Source organism: Argiope bruennichi, chromosome 4 (genome assembly GCF_947563725.1).
Source record: "Argiope bruennichi chromosome 4, qqArgBrue1.1, whole genome shotgun sequence".
Lineage (NCBI taxonomy): Eukaryota > Metazoa > Arthropoda > Arachnida > Araneae > Araneidae > Argiope > Argiope bruennichi.
In genome coordinates, this window is record NC_079154.1 from 47,804,963 (window position 1) to 47,823,921 (window position 18,959).

At 25.7% G+C, this 18,959-nt stretch overlaps 2 protein-coding genes across 3 annotated transcripts in view; one reads left to right on the forward strand and one right to left on the reverse strand.

Moving 5' to 3' along the window:
• Positions 1-45: 45 nt before the first annotated feature.
• On the forward strand, positions 46-17,980 carry LOC129966819 (phosphatidylinositol N-acetylglucosaminyltransferase subunit A-like). The gene is made up of 13 exons (XM_056081396.1): positions 46-192; positions 1,101-1,257; positions 3,093-3,215; positions 3,776-3,951; positions 6,480-6,595; positions 7,773-7,880; positions 9,239-9,345; positions 10,234-10,316; positions 12,088-12,173; positions 14,676-14,859; positions 15,869-15,968; positions 16,660-16,718; positions 17,346-17,980. The coding sequence occupies exons 1-12, from the start codon at positions 167-169 to the stop codon at positions 16,690-16,692; spliced, it is 1,299 nt and encodes a 432-aa protein (XP_055937371.1). The 5' UTR covers positions 46-166; the 3' UTR covers positions 16,693-16,718; positions 17,346-17,980.
• The window catches only part of LOC129966818 (transcription elongation factor SPT6-like), a 41,483-nt gene continuing 39,959 nt past the window's right edge, over positions 17,436-18,959 (reverse strand). For both annotated transcript variants that reach the window (XM_056081395.1, XM_056081394.1), the window contains exon 39: positions 17,436-17,613. In XM_056081395.1, coding sequence (XP_055937370.1) covers positions 17,436-17,613 — 178 coding nt within the window. The remainder of the gene's footprint in view (positions 17,614-18,959) is intronic.

Here is an 18,959-nt window from a genome sequence, read left to right on the forward strand (position 1 = left end):
GAAGTGTATTCATTTGTGATGTCATATTTATTCACTGCATGCTTGACTGAAAATTTCAAAACCAAAACAATGTAATGTGCGTTCTACGGGATATAGTTGTTCCGTGGTTTTGATTTCTGCGATAACAATTGGCCATTAAATAATTTAATGGAGAATTGCTTGCAAAATGCAAAAAACAAAGCATCGCATATGGTACAATAAATCCGAAATTCTTCTATCTTTCTCAAATATATTTTATTTCCAAAATAATATTTTTAATTTAATACATTTGAATTGTTCACTTCATTTAAGGATCATTTCTTCCTAAACAATGATTTTTTTTTTTTGGTGTAAAATTGAACACATTTTCAAAAACGTGTTCAATTTATTATTTTTTACATACTTCAAATACGAATTAAAGAGATTAATATATGCTCTCTTAAAGTATTATTCATAATCTATTATTTTTCCCCCTGAAAATATGACGGAAATAGAAATACTTTTAACTTTTTATGGACTATAATTTGATGATGCATTTTTATTTGAATTTCATCTAAGAGAAATTGCATTAAAGAAATTAAAAACTTTTCAAAAGCAGATGAGATTGATAAGAAAGCTTTATATTATTTTAGTAATCTCTTAACCTCTTTTATATTAATCTCTTTGCTTCTTCTTCATCCCTTTGTCTCTTAAATTTAATGCGGTATTTCAAATAATTACACAATATTGATTTAGAGTGTATTTATTTTAATTACTTCGACTTTGACCTGAATTGTATAGTCCTGTCATTCTTATGAAAGAAAATTTTACAATTATCTGAGTATTTCCTTATGTAAAATGAAAGCCAATACATATTTTGGATAATATCTATAATTATGCAATATCTGTAAAAAGTATTTTGTAAATTATTTTAAAATGTTAAGAATAAAAATTGTCTCTGATTTTTTCTTTGAATAAATATGATTTTTATCATATTATCCTGCTAATATGTTATATGATTTTTATCATATTATCCTGCTAATATGTTATATGATTTTTATCATATTATCCTGCTAATATGTTATATGATTTTTATCATATTATCCTGCTAATATGTTATATGATTTTTATTGATATTTTAGCATGGTGTCAGATTTCTTTTATCCAAACACTGGAGGAGTAGAGAGTCATATCTATCAACTTTCCTTGTGCCTTCTTAAAAAAGGACATAAAGTAATTATAATAACTCATGCATATGGAAATAGAAAGGGTATTCGCTATTTAACAAATGGATTAAAGGTAAGAAAAAATTATTTGAAGTTATTTCTGTTGTTTTTTCAGAATGTAATATATTGTCTAAATCAACTCCTATAAATTGAGTTAATTATTGAATTTAATTTTTTATCGAATTTAATTCTAGATAAAATTTTTCTTTTAATCTTTTTTTATTTAATTTCACACATAAGCATTAATATATAATATAATTAATATATAAATGGTAAAGTAATTATTTTATTGGAGAATTGGAGTTTTAATAAAGTCATAATTTTATTCAAAAGAAAAAAGAAGTTATATTAATAAGAAATCATGATACTGAATAAAATTTTACTTTTTAGAAAAAGGTCAACTAAGTAAATGAGAGTAGCATTATCACTAGCTATTTAAACTACAATATTAATTCAAATTTATGCATTGAGAAACATTGTTCACTCGGACAAGCATTTAGACTGTATAATACAAATGTGGTTGATTGGAAACATTTGCATCACTGCTATATATAACAGACTAAGATAAGAGCATAGAATGTTTAAATTATTACTGGAGAATATATATTGAAATGAATTTGAAGTTATTAAGTGATACGTCCGTAAAAGGCTATTGTTTATTTTTTAGTTATTAAATTTTTTATAAAAATTTCTCTTGTCATTTTTATCAGTTTCAATGTAAATAATCCATGTTCATGTGATACACATCAGATCTGTCATTATAATTTACATTTGAAATTCCATCTTTAGAATATATACAATTAGATGCCATTTGGCATGCATTTCATGTTTATCATGTGTCTGTGACATCTTGTAAATTGACATTACTGTTGAAGGCTCCAATTTTCAAAAAATAATCTATGTGGAAGTACTCAGTTTCTAAATGAATTTAATTTTGTATAATATTTAAAAAATAACATTATTATTGTGCCTGCTCTATCTTTTATACAAATTTCGCAACTAAATGCATATGCTCTTCTAAAAAGAAGCAAGACCAATAAAACATATAAAGAAAATATGCAACTTTTATGGCATTTTTTTAATCAGAATTCTTTATTACTCTTCTGACATAAAATTAAAGCATTCTGTATATGGTTTGCTTTATACTATCCTTATGGTTTTCTTTATACTATATTGAAACTATTCCAGCTTGAGAAACTAGTGTGGGAAAGTAATGTATTATTTGACAAACCCTATATATATGTATGATACATACAAATATTATTACAAACTAACACAAAGCTTTTGTGTGTGTGCTTAACAGCAGCTGTCACAAGGCATAAATATTCACATAAAAAAAACTTTTAATTACAGTGAATATATATGCAGAAGTGCTAAATGCACCTCATGCTACAAAGGGGAGAAAAATATACTTTTCAATAGCTTATTTAGTACAAATTTTAACTCCTATCATAATCAACCAGTTCTTTCAAATATTATTAAAATTCCTCATCCATTTTAGGTGATTTCTTTTGGGTAAAGATCCTTGTTACATATTGTATCTATCCTGTAGTTTGCTTGTGTTGTGGCAATTCAATGCATTTTTCTACAAAATAGTGTCTTTAAACTGCTGTATGAACAGAAATTGTAAATAGAGACACCTTAGAGAAATATTTTACATCATGTAGTACTTATTGTTGCACATCAAAATTTATCTATTAATTGCAAGATTTGCTAATAGGAGGATAATTAATCTATGCAACTAGCTAATATATAATGACATTGTCTTATATTATTACAAAAGTTTTTTTTTTCTAATATTTTTTAATTTATATATTTTCTAATATTATTAAAAATGTCTCATAAGCCTTAATGTTAATGATTTTTTGATATTGCCATTTTTTTAAAATTATCTATTTTTTTTTATAGGTTTATTATATACCAGTGTGGGTAGTTTATAATCAGTGCACTTTACCTACCTTATTTACGACTTTTCCTTTAGTGAGATATATTCTTCTCAGAGAAAAAATCTCAATTGTTCATGGACATTCAGTAAGTTTTAATTTAATTTATCAGCATATGGAAATATTTTGCAAACCAATGTACCTGTATAGCTTAGGATGAAAATTATTTCAAGAATAATATTTTTAGTATAAAGAATTTGTATCATAAAGTATCATAAAATATAATATCTTATTATCTGCTGCATTTATTTTTCATTTAAATAAGAATTTTAGTTGCTTAATTTTTAAACTGACAGGATAATAATTAGTAATTTTTAAAGAATTATTCAAAATTTAATTAAATACTTCAAATAGCAATCTAAAGACAATTATTAAAATTTAATATATTTGTAATATTTCTAACCAAAACTTATAAGCTTAACTTGCTTTAATGATTATATAATCTTTCCTATATTTAAAAACCTATTGTTTAATTGGTAGAATATTAACTGTTTAATTAATTGTCACAAAAAATTCAATGTCATTGTTTTATTCTTCCTTGTAAATTTTGAATATATATATATATATATATATATATAGTAGTCTGTTTTGCTGTTTTATACAAACTATTTATGAATTTTCTTATTTCCTTCTTTTTCTTCCTTTGAGGCCTTTTCTGCCTTAGCTCATGAAGCCATGCTTCACGCAAAAACAATGGGGCTTAAAACTGTTTTCACTGACCATTCATTATTTGGATTTGCTGATGCAAGTGCAATTATCACTAATAAGCTTCTTCAAATGACACTTAGTGTTTGTAATCATGTTATATGCGTTTCGCACACTGGGTAAGTATTTTTTTAAAAATATATAAGTGTATTTAAATATTCATAATTTTAAATTTTATGCTTTAATTTTTTTTTTTTTTTTTTTTTTTTTACTATTTTGACTTGCATGCTAGATTTAAGCTTTAATTGTAATCTTTATTTATTTATTATAGGTGTAATCTTTATTTGTCTATTTCTATGTATAAACCAAGAATTTTTTGAATTTTTACTTAAGCTAAATTATGAGAAGTTGTCTTATATACAAATCTGCTACTCTCAGAAAATACGTCAATTTTTTCATTAGCAAGGCATAAACGACGTGCTACTAGATATAGTCCTTTCTATTTTGATATTTTATATCTCTTCAGTTTAAGAAACAAAAAATTAATGAGTGACTCTCTTTGTTGAAATGAATTATTCCTTTTTGTGAAAGTTTGTTGTTTTATTTTTGAAATTGTTTATTATTACTAGCTTTTCCCCTTCACTCTTGAACTTGCTTTTCATTTATAGAGAAATGTTGAGTAACCATGTGTCAGAATTTTCTGCAACAGTTTCTAAAATTTGCTGGATAAGAATTTGTTTTATTAACTTTCAAACAAAAAATAAAATAGTATAGAAAATGAGACTAGTACTAATGCAATTGATTATACAGAAGGCAGCAAATAATTTGAAAAAATGTCCTAGCTTCAGATAGGTTTACCAAAGTTAAAACTATTGCCATTGGTGTCTGGTATTTTACTTTAAGCTGATTCTAGTTAGAAAATATTGTATCCATTTTATCTGCTTGAAGATAATTTTGACTTCATGATGATGTGTTTGAATGCCATAGAATTTTTTTTCAATGAATGCTATTTTGACATTCAAATTATCAATTTTAAACTGTGGGTGAAATTTTGACGAAAAAATTTCACTCTTGGCTTATGCATGGATTTACTTATATTCAGAAATATGCAATGATTCCCAATAGTAGGATCTTATGTTAATTTCAGTAGAATCTTTGCGTATGTCATTAAATTTACATATTTAGGTACTTGTTAGTTGTAATGGAAGAAAGAAAGAATTTACAGCAAGAGAAAAGTTTGCCAATTTAACAATTTCAATTGGCAGCATGTGATTCACAGGTGATTTGATCTGTATTTATACACATATTTTATATATATATATATATATATATATATATATATATATATATATATATATATATGCACTTACTTGAGTATATTTTTATAATTTGGCCAATTTTTTTTTCCTTAGTGCTTTTTGTTCACCATTAAAACCGACAAGTACCCTTATTTATAGCTCTTAAATCTAATTCTTTATAAATTTTAAATTTTGCAATAATTTTTTTTATGTTCATATATTTTTTGGAGGAACATCTCTTTTGTTTTAATGGAATATACTCTGAAATTAACAGCATTGATAAGTATATTAATTACTTATTATGCTACTCTTATATTTGTATTTTTAGTAGTTAAGCTTGTATTTTTAAATCTTGCAAGTTCTATTTTCTTCACTTTTTTCATATTTATTTATTTTGTGCAGTGTTTTAACTATACAGATTCTTACCTTTAACTCATATTCGGTTGTCAACTTATATTTATATCAAGTTCATTTATTTCATGATTAACGTAATATAAATCACAGGTTCTGAATAAATAACTTGTAAAAAGATATTTTTTATAATCTTCTTAGATATTTTTGATAGCAATGACAGTACAATTCTAAGTGAACTGGGGGATAAATTCTTGATAAAAATAAAAAAGATGGGTATATACTTTATGGCTTACATATACATATTCCTTTATGACTTATATTCCCATGAGGCCTCTGTAATTATTTCAAAAGATCAAATGACAATACAATTTAAAGCATAGTACTATCAATTAAATTTAAAATTTTCATTTAAGCCTTTTAGGAAAAATCTGAAATCCTTTTATAAAAAGCAAATTTGCTGAGAGTCTGACTGTTGGAAATATTTCCAGAATATCTGTCAATGGGGAATAAAAATCTATGAAAATTGAAAATTCTAGGATAAAGGAAGGGGGGGGGGGTATGATTTTTATTAATGCATGAATTCTGATGATTCAAAAGTAAAACCAAATTACATATCTTAAAACACAGCATTACAAAGTTCCAAGAAGCAAATATAATTATTATAAATTTAAATACCATGTTGCATTTTTAAAAATCCTCATAGTGTATCATAAAAAGATATGTAATGATATAATGCTTTATAAAGTTGCAAGGGGGAAAAAAACAAGTGTTTAATTTCTTAGCAGTTAAGTATAAAATTATACAAGAAATAAGTCAGAATTACAAAATATTGTAACATAAAATGTTATAAATATATTTATAAGTTTACTAATTGTGTAACCACCATTCAGTCTATTTATAATCTGTTATTCAATTACTTTATGAAAAAAAAAAAAAAAAAAAAAAAAAAACTTTTAAATCCTTTTCTTTTTATTATCAGTTTCAAAAAATGTAATTTTACTCATCTCTTGTAGTATTAACTCACGTAAAAACATTTTATGCATATTTAAATTTAGGAAAGAAAACACAGCTTTGAGAGCTAATGTCCGACCTGATGTAATATCGGTTATTCCTAATGCAGTGGATACTGCCATTTTTAAACCTGATTTGAATAAACCTCTACAATCAACTAGTAAGTTTTTATTAATCTCATGCTTATTTGTAAGAAAATATATATATAGCATGTAGTTTTATAAATTGCCAGCAATTTATTTTATTCTTTAAATCTTATAATTTCCAAAATAGTTTTAAATTCATGTTGAATTTTTTTGTCATAATTTTAAATTTGTCTTTCTTTTTTTGAGTAACTATTCCTTTTTTTAATCCATGCATAATTTCTTTTCAATGAATATATTATGTGTGTTTGTAGAAATCTTTTTTTCCTTTCTGATATTGGTCCTTTTTATATAAATTAATCCACTTTATATTCATTCTATTGAAATGTCAAGAGTTTTTAATTCTTCTCTTCAAAAAATAATACATCATATATTTATTATAAAAAATAATATCTCAAGTACTTGTGTTTTACTTCATTTTAATTAACTATGATGATCTCTTAATGTAAATTAATTTACTTAGCTTAATTAAGCATTGGAAATAATCTGTTTCTACTATACAATTTGCTAACTCTAGCCAATCATAAATTAAAGTGCTAGTTCTTCCTTTCTACTTAAATCTACCCTATTATTCTTGTTTAAGGTGCTGGGAAGCCAGCTAGACATTTATATCTTAATCATTACTGTTATTGTAATCCTTGTCCAGCTCTTGGATATAAGAGTTTGAAACCATAAATCTGTTGAACACTATCCAATTTGTAAATGCGTTCTTTACTGTGGGCCAATATATAATTCACAAAATGTTAATTTAAAAAAAGACTCCTTTTGCGACATTAATTTACTCTATATATACATTATTTTAAACATATTATCTGAAAAATGTGTTAGTTTGTATGTTGTTCTTTCTTAACATACATAATATTTTGGCCATTTTACTGCTTGTCTTTATCTCTGTGACTTATATGAAAAAAAAAAAAAAGTGCCTGAGGAAGAAAGAGAGAAAGACTGAAAATATTTGAAAGTTCAAATGATGATTTCATGATTATTCACTATTTATTTAATTTGTAACATAAAATTATAATTTATATGATTATAATGCATTATATAATATTTCACCTGTTGCTTCATAAGTCTTAAAACATTTATTTTACTTTATTTATTTCTGAGAAAATACTATTATCGAAGAAGAAAATACCATTACTAAAAACTGTTTATCTGAGAAACAATTTTATTCAATTTATTGTGTTTTTATAGTTACAGTTGTTGTGATAAGCAGACTTGTGTACAGAAAGGGAATAGATTTGCTGGCTGGAGTCATCCCCGTAATTTGTTCCCGTCATTCAAATGTGAATTTTCTTATAGGTAATTATATATAAATTATTGCAGCTCTTTAAATTTTGTATTCCATGAAAATTTTTAAAATAATTTTATAAGTGTATGGAAAAATTAGTGGGAAAACATTCTTCTTTGTATTTTCTCAACTGTAAATCCTTAGATTCTTAGAAATGAGATTAATGACCAAAATTGTTTCCATTTGGGTCTCACACCTTCTAAAGCCGGCTATTATTAACAGTACTGACCTTTGTGAGAAACAGTTAATTACAGCAACAAGTCGTATAAAATATGAATAAAATGAATAATGAAATGTCATTAATCAATTTTATAAATTCTTTTCATGAAGGGATGGAGATAAGAAAAATGAATTTTGATAAATATCATTCTGTTCATCTTATATAGTTACTATTTTAATTTTCCAAAAAATAATTAATGCTAAGGCTAATATTTTGGAACATTTAAACTAACTGCATAGTGTCATTCTTGACAAATATTTTATTTGGCAGAAAATCTTTGAAGTAAAAGAAATATAAAGTAAAATTATACCTCCTTATTATCAAAAATGTGAAGCTCTCTCCAGGAAATAAGCTTCTTCTTTATAAGTCCTAGTTAAGGTGCATTATTAGCTTAACTCCCTATCTGAGAGATAAATAAAAAAAAAATAAAAAAAAATCTGGAATCAGTTAAAATTTGATGATGATATTAACAACCAATCCATATGATCCTTTAGAAATGAATTTTAAAAAGACAAAAGATTGAACGATATTCATTTAACTGCTGTAATAGTATTCTAACAAAAACTCTTAAAATAATTTTCAGAAAAATTAGAAACATTTATAGTGAAGTACTTATAATAATAACATTATAAAACTCTTCCCCTCCCCTTCTTCTGGCGAAGACTAGGTATTATAGGTAATTATAATCAACGTTAAATTTTATATAGATTTGCTATTTTTATGCGATGACTACATCTGAATTTCATTTCATTTAGCATATTGTGTGTTTAAGTTATATTTACAATCAGGCAGAAATTCCAATTCTTTCACACTCAAAGAGATTCATCAAAATCTCAAGACCAAATACTTTGATGATTTTATATTTCCCACTTTTGTACTTTATATACCTGAAAATAAAAAAGGTCTTCAATCCATTCCTAAATTTTATTTTTCATGATGACATAATAAGTCTGATATTTCCTAATGTTTCATTTATTGTAGCAAGGATTTGTTCTCCTACATAAAAATTCTAGCATTCTTTTATATATTAAGTACTAATTTTTAAAATAATATGAAAAATTAATTATATTATTTTTGTTCTCTTTCAGTTATCTCAACTTAGTTTCGTTTTTATTTTATTTTATTTATTTATTTATTGTTAAATTAAAGGTGGAGATGGTCCCAAAAGAATAGTTTTAGAAGAAGTAAGGGAGCGATATCAGTTGCAAGAAAGAGTCACTCTCCTGGGTTCTGTCAATCATGAAAATGTTCGAGAGGTAAATTAATTGATATGCATTATTATTCTTTCTTCCTACTTTTTTTTTTATCAGATTTAATATTTTAAATAAAAAATAGAGCTGTAAATATTGACTGGCTGTTGATTATTCTAGTTTAAGAATGAAGAACTGTGTCTTGAAATTTTAAATCCTCAATCATATATCATACAGAAAAAGATAAGTTAGAGCTTAGAAAATTAAAGATCTATCATGAACATCAATGTTACATAACCATTGATCATTCCTAAATGAATGCTGCAACTCATAATTAGAAATTACATATAATGAGGAATTTTTAAAATAAAGCCTAGAAATTTTTACTGAGAATTGTTCCATATACTGTTATGGCTATTAGGTTGTTAAGATGTTAGTTGTGGCCCATATGCTATCCTCTCACCATGGAGGCTACTTTTGTCCTTTATTCTTCAGATATCTTTGATATACACTATGAATAGAACAGGAGAAATGAAGTTGAAATAATATGGCTTAAATGTTTGACTATTTGAAGCTTAAATCCTTTTTTAGTTATTCTTGAATGTCCAATAAGAACTGCAAAGGAAATTAAATACAGCCTTTATTCCTAATAAACAAAATGGTCAAAGGTAGCTAGCATCATAGGAATACTTTTCCTAATACTCATGCAGATTTAAAGTGAGTAAAAGAAAACTTATGAAATGTAGAAAATTAAATCCATAAATAAATTCCCTACCTTTATACGAATTAAAGTATTATATTAAATTTATATTTATTAAGCACTTTTTTTATGTCATGTACATATCTGTTAAATATTTTTGTTACTGCAGATATTTTATTGCATTGTTAAACTTCATTTTAATGCATTAGATCTATTTTCTGTATTAAACAAATTAACGGATCTTATTTTTATAGGTGTTAATTAAAGGTGATATCTTTTTGAATGCTTCTCTCACAGAAGCATTTTGCATGGCAATTTTAGAAGCTGCTTGTTGTGGGTAAAGATTTGTTTTTATTAATAATTAATTTTCTTCTACTAATAGAAGAATAAAATTTGGAAGTCATTATGATTTCCAAATTAAAGTGTGTGTACAGTGAAATATAAATTGTTCTTTCAATCTGTATATCTAAAGCAAAATATTTGAATTGAGAAACATATATGTGTATATTTATTAATCTCAATATCATTTCATTATGGTTGTAGAGATTTTGTTGAAGTGAAGTTGAGTACACATTGTCTTCAATGACTGACTAAAATTATTGTAAGGGCAAATCAATCTCAGTACCTTCTCTAAAAGTAGAGTGGAGACTATTCAGTTAAATATAATAAATAGACTAATTGATGAAGAATGAAATGGTTTTAGAGTAAAAATCAGATGAAACTGGCACTCAAAACTATTTCTATAATATGACATTCTACTTTTTAAAGTATAGTTATTCATAATCACTCAGTGCCTACTATAGGCTGTGTATTTTCTGTAGGCGGCTCAAAGTCGCATTTTCTACCGCGTTACTGGTACCAAACAACCAATAACGAGGTAGAAAATGTGACCTTGAACCACCTACAGAAAATACACAGACTATAATGGAGTGGTGTCACTACATCTCCTGCCATTTTTAATCTATTAATTTAAGCTTGTTACCCATTTGCACTCCAAACTGGTTTCATTCTAAACTCTTTTAGTGAATATTTGGTTAGAATTCACCCCAAATTTCTCCATTCCTACTTATTCAAATACACTGAGAACTTATTTGAAATAATAAAATGAAAATGGAGTTTTGGATATTAAAACATAATGGATATCCGATTTCCTACTCCATACCATGCCAGTTCTGACATGTAGTAGATCAATATAGCCATGACAAATTTTTGGAGTGCCACCACTCAATTAACATGACATATCATGGTCATGAGTGTTCAGCTTTAGCTGGAGAGATAAAGTCAATTTCTATAGTAAAGATTTTTTCTCTCTTTTTAATTATATACTTTTAAAAAGAAAAAAAAAAAACTTTTCTCTTGAATTAAAAAAAAAAATGTAGCAAGCAAGTTTTCAGATTTATCTTTCTGAAAGCTAAGGCTTAATTAATCTAGGATTGGAAAATTGAATCTCAAAATTAAGAGAAATTTCTGAAATGTCTTGATTTTAAGTATCAGACTATTGTACACATTTTTCTGGCACTGGTGTACATATAAGTAGTGTTGCATCCGTGCAATTTACCAATCCAAATGTCATCATCACCAAATAGCTTAGCATAGCATATGCAGATTGCAGAGAAAAATTCAAGATCAATGCAATAATGGATGATTAAAAGAATAGTTGGCTTTTGGATTTGAATATTGGTAATTTGTAGAAGGTGAATACGATATTAACAGAAACTGGTTCAGAGAAACAGCTGAGGTATCTAAATTTTCTGACTGATTATATGTCCTGAACTGATATTTTGTTAATTGTGATAGTGATACCTATTTTTCTTGGTTGTTCCAATACAATTCTTTTTATGTTATAGTTACTTTGAAAAGCCTATAAGGGGACATAATACTGCTAATTGAAGTGCAAAATTGTAAGGACATTGCAATTGAAATATAAAGAAATGAAATATATATATATATAATGACAAAGCTCACCCTAGAAAAAAATTCTTCAGAAAAATAAAAAATAAAAATGCACATTTTATAATTTCAGTATCATATAATAATAATTTGTGTTTGGAAATGAAAATTATGGTACAGTTTTGGAAATTTTGCAATATTTCTGCTTTATATTTTAGGCTGCAAGTTGTAACTACATCAGTTGGGGGAGTTCCTGAAGTTTTGCCACCAAATCTTGTATGGTTGACAGAACCCACTATAGAAGGTAAAAAAAAAATCTTTAAAAACTTCAATTAATTAAAACTTGTTAATATTTAATTTATTAATGCTTATAACAATAGTTTAATTAATTACTCTTTTTTATTACAATTTTAAATTGTAGATTTTTGTTGTTATTACGACAATTTTTACCATCATTTGAAGAATAAATTTGTTTCATGGAATGGAACAAAATCCATTCACAGTTGATATTCACAGGTGATCATAGAGTTATTATAAATTTTTATGAAATTTAATTAATTAATTCTGGAGAACTCCTTTACTCTTCACACATTAAATAAATTATTATTTTAAAAACTTTTACACCCTTTTTATTATGAACATCCTTTTAAGTTGCATAATATTATCAAGTTTTTTTTAACTATAATGTTCAGAAAAATATCTTAAAAAATTAAAAGGATAAAAATTAACTTTATAATACACAAAATAGTTATGTATGAAATTCTTCAGAATTTTATTCCAGAATTTGTTCATAGATCTTTACATTACTAGATTAAGTATTTTGTGGCCTTAGGCAGTGCACATTAAAAGTTTTTTTTTCAGTTTGGTTTCCCATCTTAGTGATATGTGTGAAATGTTTGTCTGATAAGTTTGCTATAAATCCTCGTATTCTACTTCTATATTTTTCATAGAATTTCCGAATAGATTACAGTAAATATTTTACAAAACATGCGATTTTGGCTTTTTGTGAGCATGTTTGCTAGCCGATTTATTTGCAATCAGAACTTACACTAACTTATCCCCCATTGTTCTTCCTAATTACATTAAGTACTGTATAATAATAGTAACATACAAAAGAACTAATATTTAAATAATTTGTCTGGATAACTGACAGATTTTTCAAAGATGTTTTATTATCATTCTTTATAAAATAATCTAAGCTAGAAATAAGTTTTATGCATAATCCTATTTAAAAAAAACTATAATAAAATTAGCATAATCCTGCAAAAAAAAAAAAAAAATGTATGAAGTGTGAAAATGCAATATATGTGGGGAAAAAACTTAAAATTCTTCTTACATGTAAAAGAAATTCATTTATATAAAAAAAAATTATTGGGTTTGAATAAGTTTCCCCCCCCCCTTAAATTTCCTTTGGAGTCTTAATATTCAATGACTTTTCCTTGATTATATCATACTATTGTGGTTGTTTAGTAACAATTTGCAGTTTGTATGTCATTGATATCTGCAAGTACTATTTTTGTGTATATTTCATTTGTGTTTTGTGACCTATGTTTTGTATAAAATATAATGTCGTTATCAGTTATTGAACCCGTAGGACTTTTATCATACACTTACTAGGCAGATTTCTTCTGTAGCATTATATTTATAAAAAATAAAAGAAAGAAAAAAATGAAAAAGCTTCGTAGGCATTTTTTCCAAACTAGTGAAAGAGGTCCTTTTTTTTTTTTTTTTAAACTAAAAAACAAAGGTATGCAGAAAAAGAATGAGATTATCTTCAATTAAAAATCTGATTTTATAAGTAACTTCAGAGTACAAGATATATATATCATTGTTACTTTTTAAAAAAATGTATTTGATGATAAAAATTGTAGTGGTCAAGCATTATAGAAGGAAGTTGAGATAAATAAGTTATTTAATATTTAATTATATTATATATGTTTCAAGAATGCACATTTGAAAGGAACATTAATACTGTTTTAAAGGTCTGAAAAATATATACCCACAGAACAATTACTTTTATGTATATTATACTTTAATCAAATTAGTAAACACCTGACGAGTAAAACAGGAATGGCATTAAGTTTCCAATTATGATCACACTCTTTAAAAACAGAGGGCTTCAATGGCCTGGTGGTAAAGTATTGGCTTCAGATTTGGAGTGTAATCATAAAATCTCATTTTGTTAAAAACTTGCTTTGTAAGTGGATCTAATGTACGCTAAACCCATCAAGGTTAATATTCTTCTGTTGATATGGGGCATAAGTTTAAAGAGGAGGTGCCAACTTAAGTATCCTTGTCATCTGCCCATGGCAAAAAAGTACAAGATCCTTTTCAAAATAATCCTCCTGGTGCTTTGGAATGGGACTTAAGCATAGCTAAACCAAACCTGAACAATAATTTTTTTTTTTTTTGCTTAAACTGAAGGGAAACTTTTCTGTTCTGAAAAAATAATAAATTGAAAAGAAGAGAAAGAAGAAATAATTCTTTTGGCTTGATTAGTGACAATTCAAATTGATAATATAAGTGCAACTTTTTTTGATATTTTATGGTGACTTAAGTTATCATAAACACGCTTCAGGTGTATAAATGACATATTTAAACAGAACATAGTTTTAAGTGCCCAGTAATCAACATTCTCTAAAGGAAGATTTTATACTGAAAAAGAAAACTTAATTTTCTATTTAAATTATTGAATTTTTTTGATACTTTGAAGTGCATACATATTGTTGGGAAAGTAATGTTGTCTTCAATGAAAAGGCTATTTAAATTTGTAAGTAAAGAATTTTTATTTTAATCACTAATATAGGTTTGATAGCAGGACTAGAACAAGCCATGCATGACAGAGTCTGTAATAAAGTTGTTTCTCCTGATATTGCCCACAAGATGCTATCGAAAATGTATCAGTGGAATGATGTAGCTAGACGAGTTGAAAGAGTTTACAATCTTATCATGAAGGAACCAGTAGACAGTCTTTCTTGTAGATTAAAAAAGTATTATTTTATATATTTTGATAAATTATTATATCCATTTGTTATGATAATTTAAAGTAAATGTTTTTCTAAAATAATCCTTAAAATTTATGTAACTTTGAAGAGCATCTTTACTCATATTACTAAAGAAACTGAATTTTTTTCAAGAAAGCAATTCAATTTGATAATTTGCACAAAATACTCACTAAATTAAGGAGAATATTTAATTTCTCACTATTATGCTTTAATTTTATAAAATGAAACATGCAACAATGTGATTTAATTTGTAATAACATTTATTTCATTATTAAAAACAATCTTTTTATATGAAGTTCTAATATACATGCATATAAATATATGTAAAACTTGTGGAAAGAAAATTTCAATTTTCTTAATGTATTATTTATATTCAAAATATTTTTAGAAAATTACTGTACTTAAAAATTTTAATGTAACTTCTTGGTCATTATATAAAACTGAATAAAATTATAGAAGAAAAATCTAAATATTTGTAGATAAAAAAAATATATTTACTTTATAATCACAAGTGGATGATAAATCGACATTTCTTAAAATTTGTTCGCTTCAGCAGCTAAATAACACAAGGCTTATATAAGAATATTTTTTATGGTCCAGGAAAAGATATACAGAAATTTTATCTTCATGAAATAATTAGAATTACGTAATTCATATGGGATTTAAAAGAAAGATGTTAATGATTCTTTAAAATGTAATAAAAATGATCATATTAATTCAAAGTAATATCTATATAGCTAATAAATATGTAAAGTTTTTTTTTAATTTATGAAATCTTTCAATCAATCAAGATTTCAGTTATATTATTCAAAAATTTATATGTTTGCTTTATTTCTAACTTTTAATTGTAGAGATGGTTTTGTTTAATTTTGACAAAACTTACACGCACACATAAAATCCACATTCAAGTATCTATTCTTATTGCACGTTTTGAAATTTCATCTTCATTTTCTTTATTGATTTAATTCAATGTTTTTGATTTTTTTAATTGCAGATTTTGGATGCAGGGCTATATTGCTGGTGGTTTTTTTATGCTTCTACAAACCATAGAACACTTACTTTTTCTTTTCTACTCCTGGAAAGTACCTGAAAATGTAAGTTTTTCTCTTCTAAATTTGAAGTTAATAAAGGATTTTTTTTAATTATTAGAATTCAATGTAATTTAAGTATTTTTTTAATAGTTATAAATATTTTCATGTCTGCAATGCATTTAAATATCATAGATTTGATTTGACTTTTGTTACTATAATTAATTGTAATTTTTTTAATTATCAAGGCAAGAAATATGATATTTTATAAATTTGGTATTATAAGCAAAATTGGATTTAACTAAATACAATATAGCAACAATTATGTTCTTAACAATTGCAGAAGGGTAACAGTTTTATTTGTTAACTTAGAAAGTAATCTATTAAATACAATATTTAATTATTGTTGAGCTGTGCATATCTATATTTTACATTTTAAAAAAAGCATTCTCAACATTAATTTCATAGACTCTTCTGGCAAAATACTATAGAGAATATTATTTTTTCCTAATGTCCGAAGTACTTATCTTAAAAAATAATCAATGCTCTGTAAAATCATTTGTAATCAGCAAACTGAATATTTAATCATGTCTGTGAAAAAGTAATTTGATGCAGTTTTCCAAAATTTAATTTAAATGCTTTGTAATGCAACATATGCCAGAACCAGCTTAATTGAATTATTCTAAAAATTATGTGTGTGTATAGTTGAAGGGTATTTTAAATTGTAATTGACTTCTTTCAATTTATTTATTTTCAGATAATTGATAAAGCTATTGATGTTCACATGTAATGAAGTATGTGATATATAGATCCCAGGTAAAATGATTCTTTCATCTTTGTAACTGGTCACCACATAGAAAACTATGTGTTTTCTAATATGACAATTGCAATCGTTTTAAACAATAATTTCTGCAATTTTTCAAAAAAATAAGCAGTATTAAAGAAACTTATAATAGGAATGAGTCAATATTTGGTTTTTCAATGGAACACTAAAATTCAATCCAGCTCAGTCATAAATAATTTTAAACAGCAATATATTTTTTACAAATATTTTTATTTAAACAAAACATGATTTTATAAATGAGCAATGGACAATTCATTTTAAAGAATTGAAAAGAGAAGTTTATTTACAAGCAACTTTTTTAAACATATATAAACAATTTTGCAAGGCAAAATCAGTGCGATATTGCCATTTACTTAAAAAATATATTCATTTCCTTAAGAGCATGGAACTTAAAAAATGAGAATGAACTTATTTTAATATTTCGTTAAAATTAAGATTTTCATTTTTCAAAATTCATGCAACAAATTGTAATGTCGTATGTAGTGCAAATTTTATTGGTAACTAATCTTTATCTGCTGTAGTTGAAATTCATAAAAAAATAGTGCATCTTTATCTATACATAAAATAAATAAATGTAAACATAACTATTTCATTTCAAGGAAACGTTTGTTGGAAGCTATGTACAAAATTCTTGGAAGAATAGTCTCTTTTGTTTTTGGAAGAAAGTTCTTTTCTTCCTCTCATCGTAACTAAAATTCATCAATAAGAGGTGTGGCATCTGCAGGTGTTGATTCAATCACCATTGGACTAGGTGATCCTCTCATCGGTGTCCTTGGAGTACTCTGACCTCTATTCATGGATTCCTGGCTTTTCTTGGCCCACTGTTCAGCCATTCTTTTCCAGTCTTGCGTAGTAACACCAGCACTTCTGAAAATAATATAAAAATTTAATTATTTGTTAATCTTATAAGTGTTGTGTACAAAAGACCCTAATTTTTCAAACCAAATTTTTTTTAATTACGAAGAATGTAAATGTTAACATTGAAGTAGAAAAAAGGTTAAAAATTTTCCAGAATGTTTTATATTTGTTACGAATACCCTAAAAATTATTCAATCGAATCTGAACTTTGGGCTATGCAGGGATTTATAAGCATTCCTACAATAATTTTCTTGAATTGAATATCATTCTAGCTTGAAGAATAATTAGATATTTGATTTCTCATATAAAGTTACATAATCAAATCTTGGATAGCACATCACAGATGCACCAGAAATAAAGTGTATATTGACTTCAACCTGTTTATGCATTATTAAATAAGAAAAAAATTATCTTAAACATCTCATAACAGATGTTAGGAATGAAAATATTCTTGGCTGTTTTTTTAACCAATTTTCTCCATCTCTAAATAATGATACAGGAATTTCTGTGTATTTCAAATAAAGGAAAAATAATCAAGATGTGATGTTTATAAAAGGGTGTCATATGACAAATAGTGGATATAAGTATTACAGATTTTTTTTATAAATTAAATTATAGAATAAGCTAATTATTGTAAAACTAGGGATAACAACGATCAAAACAGATATCATTGAGTATAAAAGAATGAAATGCATTCCAAAAGTCTGTAATATTTAATCAGAATTTTTATATTCATCTCTCTACAAAATATCATTTCTGACTTATGTAAAATGTTACTTTAAATAGTTCCATGTCCATAATGATTTCTCAAATAAGTCAATATGACTCAATGAATAACTGTTTGTTTGAGTCATATTATCTTTGTCTAACTTATAAAATCTAGCAATAGTTCTCTCACTACTTGAGTATCAATCTTGTGGTTTTCAACAAGACTTACCATCATCCAAATACAGGGTTATGCAGAAGTAATATGAGTATTTAGAGAATAGGATCATGAAGTTACAATACTCTTTTAGCTGCTTCAGTTTTGAATATTAATGAATAACTGTGGTGTCTTTTGGAGGAAAAATCCACAACCTCCATTAACTCAACATAACATTTTCATATGAAATGGTTGAAAGTTTTATTAAATACCTCTCTGGATTTGTGTAATTTATTTTCTCAGCAAATTCAGGTAGCTATATAAGGTGAAAAAATTCTACACCCCTTTATTTATTTGGAGTACAATTATACTTGGCATTATGCAAAACAGAATGCTTAAAAAGCAATATACAGCATAATGACTGGCAAAGAGACATTAGGATATTGCATGCTAGACTGCCCTGTATCTTCAATATCAATCCATTCTGAGACCA